At 24.6% G+C, this 4648-nt stretch overlaps 1 protein-coding gene across 1 annotated transcript in view; it reads left to right on the forward strand.

Annotated features, from left to right (window-relative positions):
- LOC111642424 (zinc finger protein 608-like) overlaps nt 1-4648 on the forward strand; it is a 62238-nt gene that overhangs the window by 39293 nt on the left and 18297 nt on the right. Inside the window, exon 3 of the mRNA XM_023388775.1 lies at nt 1289-1456. Coding sequence (XP_023244543.1) covers nt 1289-1456 — 168 coding nt within the window. The remainder of the gene's footprint in view (nt 1-1288; nt 1457-4648) is intronic.

The following is a 4648-nucleotide window of genomic DNA, read 5'->3' on the forward strand; positions in this document are numbered from 1 at the left end:
AAAGGTTGTACAATATGCTTCTCAAGATAGGTCTATTGAAAGCATATAAGACAACATGTAATCAAGTATTATTATTCTTTATAATCAAGCATTGATTAAAAAAATAATGTATTGCATATCAATTATTTGATGAATAAATTAAATACTGCAAATTAATTGGTTAGTAGTTGTAGCCAGTGAATTTTTTTAACAAACAGTTTTCAAGGATTCAACATCTTGGCAGGTTTCGTTCCCACAATTTAAAGTTTTGGTGATTGACGTTTTCATCATCAGTTGTCAACAAGTATGTTATTTTTAAGCTGTTTGAAATGTGATGAAAGATAATTAATTATGATTAATGATCTTAATAATTAAAAAATGTAATTTGACAATTGAAAAAAGTCAGTTTAATTGCATAGAATTTTTATAAAATTTCAAGCAATTAAATTCGTTTAGATTTTCTGCTTATAAATTGATCTACATTCTGCTCCTGACAGTCTCTTGTTGTAGATATTCATATATTATTTTTTAAATTACTGTTAGTATTTTTTACGTAAAAAAAAGATCTCCAACGAGAGATGCAAGTCACAGAAAGTTAGCAAATCTGTTATTAAAACGTGCTTTTCATTCATATATTTTATAAATTATATTTATTAGTAACATCATATATTTTAATTAAACTCTCTTATGTGTTATATTACTTCATTAGATAATATATATATAAATGTATTAAATATAGCATATTATTCTACAATTGTTACTTGTAATTAATCAAGATAGATTAATAAAAAAATTACACATAATTCTATAATATATTTTTTCTTATTGAATAGTTTTTAATTAATGATAATTATTGTAATGATTGATAGACTGATTTATTTTTAAGTAAAATACTGTAGTTGTAATTTTTACTCAATTAGTATAATAATTATATCTTCCTGATTAGTCAGCATATTAGTGTAAGAGTAATTTGTAAGAAATTTTCATGTATTTGATAAAATTCTTTTTCTATGTAGGAAATAATTATTTAAATATTAGTCATATCTATAAATTTTTAATAATAATAATGTCAATGATTTCAGACTGTTATATTGATTAGGATGTTACATTTATTTAGGTAAAATCAGATTAAAAAGAATTATAATTTGTCAACAAAATTTAAAATCCTAGGAAGCTATCTGAATGATGAATATAAAATTAAAAATACTTTATGTAATTTCTTAATTTTATAAGTTAGAATTAGCAGTCTGTCACCTTTCTTGATATCTTGTTGGATAGGATGTAACTCGTTGCAATTTTTCCTCTCGAGATGCGGGATGCGGGTACCTCCACGAGTGTCGGGACCATCACAGAACCAGAATGTTTGGGACCTTGTGAACCCGGGACCAGTGTGACGTTAGAGGGTATTGTATGGCAAGAAACGGAAGGAGGTAAGATACATTTTATTTTTATATTCAATGATTTAATATTAATCACTTTGGTGAATTTACAAGTTTTATACTAATTTGACAGTATTTGAATAATGATTTAAAAAAAAAAATAATTAGCTTGCTGCTAATTATTATCTTTATTGTAATGATAAAAATTTGGAATTAATTTGTATTTATAAAATTTACATACTAAATGCATTTGGCCATTTAATTTTGATATAATAGAAAATGAATTTATATTTATTTAACCAAAACATGAACATGTTTGCCCATTCACAAAATGTTTTGAAAAAGATTTATTTACCATCTGGCAGAGAGTTTGGCACAGACTTCAAAACTTAGGGAAAATAAATTGAGACATCAAAAAATTTGTTAATAGTTAGCCTTTTCCAATTGTTTTATGTAATAATTAAATTAGAACAAATTTGTAAAATCACAATTATTATATATACAAATACAGTTAAAAGTATTAAGTTTATAATCCATTTTTTAAATTTAATAAATTAAAAAATAAATAATNAATTTTATTTAAAAACATTTGCATACACTACTACAGAGAATAAGGTACACTTTATTGATTTTCTATATTTTGTTCATGTAACTTTAAACATTATTTTATTTTTATATTTATTATCTTTTATTTATTTTGTATAAAATTTTATGAAACTGAACACATGGTTGATTTTAATATCTAAAATCAGGTTTTACCAATTCTTAGAGGTATTTTGAGTTCTTTTTATAAAGAAAATATTCAAATAAAAATGAAAATTTTTTCCCTGCATAAAACAAAAAACGAAATTGAAATGGGACAAAATGGTACATAAAAATATGACGATGTCAAACAAATTCAGACTTTCAATTTAGAATATAATCAATTATTTAAACTGATAATTAAAGTTATTTAGCAAAGAGAAATGTCTTTTGTTTTGAACAAAATTCTTACATAATACCAAATGAATGGCTTTGTGTAATATGGATTATTACAATGTTTTGAGTTTGGTGTAAACAAACATATTGATTTAACTACATTGTATGAAAAATTAAAACAGAAAGATGATTTGTTAACCTTTCTGAAATAGGTTTATTTTCTTGTGTTCTGTAGGTGTGCCTATTTCATTTAGAATCTTGTCCAATTTTTGCCTTTATTACATATTCTGAAAAACTTTGTATTGTTTTATAATTATGAATACTCAATTGAAAAAGTTATAGAAATTAGTTAACTACTTTAATCAATGCATTAATTTTTTTCAGGATTTAATTTACTTACATGTGAAAAATGAAAATATAAAACATAGAATCAAAAACTGAACTGTAACATTTAACCTAATTGTTTGGGTCCTCTCTTTCATTATATTTTATAATAAAGATGTTATTCTGACAAATAACATTTGTCTAAAGTGCATAAACAATATGCCCACTCAAGAAAACAAGTTATAGAACAGTTTTTTATCAAATGCATTAGTTGTGATGCCAAAATATCTGTGTTTTTTAACATGATCAGGTATCCCTCAATTATAACATGGTTAATTAAGCCCTCAATGTTACCATGTATGTCAAAATTGCATTAATCAAATATAGTATCTATGCTAAGTAAAGACAGCTGGTAAAGCTGTATTAATTAGAACTTCTGCCACTTATATAAGGGAATTGTTGCAATTAATTTTGTGTGTTAATCAAATCCTGCATTAAGCAAAACCATGTTAAGCAAGGGATAGCTGTATTTATTCTAGTTCTGGAAATAGTAATTAGTGGTAGTTTTAATTTTTTTTATATTTATCGATTGAATATGAATAAAAAATGTAGTTAAACTAATTTCAAACTTTGTTAGAGTCAAAGTGTAATAAAAAGTTATTCCATTTTGGATCTTTTTAATTAATTAATATTGAAATGTATTAACTTCATGTAGCAGATGGCCTAACAAAAGAAATTAACAATTAAATGATGTTTAATATCTAGGAAGACCATCTCAAATTATTTTAGCACATGATTATTTATTTTGCGCACACAGTAAAAACTGTTTTATATTAATTTTAAATTGTTTTATGTTTTATATTGTTTACTAATCTAAAACAATTTTTCTACCAGTTTTGTATTTTATGAGATGATTTTAGTTAATATGTTGATTTATAAGAATAAAAGAAAATGCCATCTAAGCAAAATTACCAGTGACAAAATATCAAAAAGACTAAAGAAAAGATAATGTCAATAGAAAACAAAGTTAAAGTACTGTTATTTTCAGGAAAGAAAATTGAGTATATCGGTTATACATACTTCCATTATAAATTAATTTACCACAGGATATGTTAATAAAAAGAAACTAGAAATGCACTAGCAAATTTATTTTGTATTAAAATGTGCTTTTATTTCTTAATCATGATTTTTTTATTCTTCTAACCTTGTTTTCTCAATATATTTTTCTTTGCCATATTTGTAGTTTCCATACTTGTGGCACTTTTTGCACCCTTCAGATATGAAGCTTCTGATATAATAATGTTTGCTTTTAAATATTAATATTTCTTCTTTTCAGTTTAAATTTAATATGATTGTTTTTTTTTTCCTCTGTGATTTTTATTGTATTTTAAATGTATATTTTTATATTTTAATATGCATTATTGTATACACTCCATAAAGTTAGTTATGGTATATGATAATTGTTTTTACATTTCAAAAATTTAAAACAGTTTTAGAATACTGTTTTAAATTTTAGAATGTAGGTATAAATTAAAATAAAAATGAAATATCAATAGAATTTAGCTGTAGATAGTTGTAACAACAGCCAAGTTATAAGATTAGCAGTTCCCACTCTGGTGGATAGTGATCCCCTAGGGATGAATCAATTTATCTAGAGAAGTTGATAAATTACTATGGGTCATTTGGGGATTGGTGGACAAATTTATGTTAATTTACAATAATAACTGATAGTTTATTGAATTATACAGTAGAACCTGCATTATCCGGACCTCCATTATCCGGATTTTCGATTATCCGGATTGTTCAAAATAAACAAAAATTTCACGAATTTGCTGATTTGCACTTGGCGAATTACGACACTGTTTATGTACGTGATGAAACGCATAACTTTTTTTGTTTCAACAACGTCTCACCCGGCACAGTGGTCGTAAACGCTTAAATATATTTTACGTAATAATAAAAATATAACTTGACATACGTATTTATAAATAATTTATATTCAAATTACATCATTTCTATGACCAAGGGCGGCGTAAGGCATGGACGAC

This window comes from Centruroides sculpturatus, unplaced genomic scaffold, assembly GCF_000671375.1.
Source record: "Centruroides sculpturatus isolate CEXI.00-Female unplaced genomic scaffold, Cexi_2.0 scaffold1676, whole genome shotgun sequence".
NCBI classification, from domain to species: Eukaryota; Metazoa; Arthropoda; class Arachnida; order Scorpiones; family Buthidae; genus Centruroides; species Centruroides sculpturatus.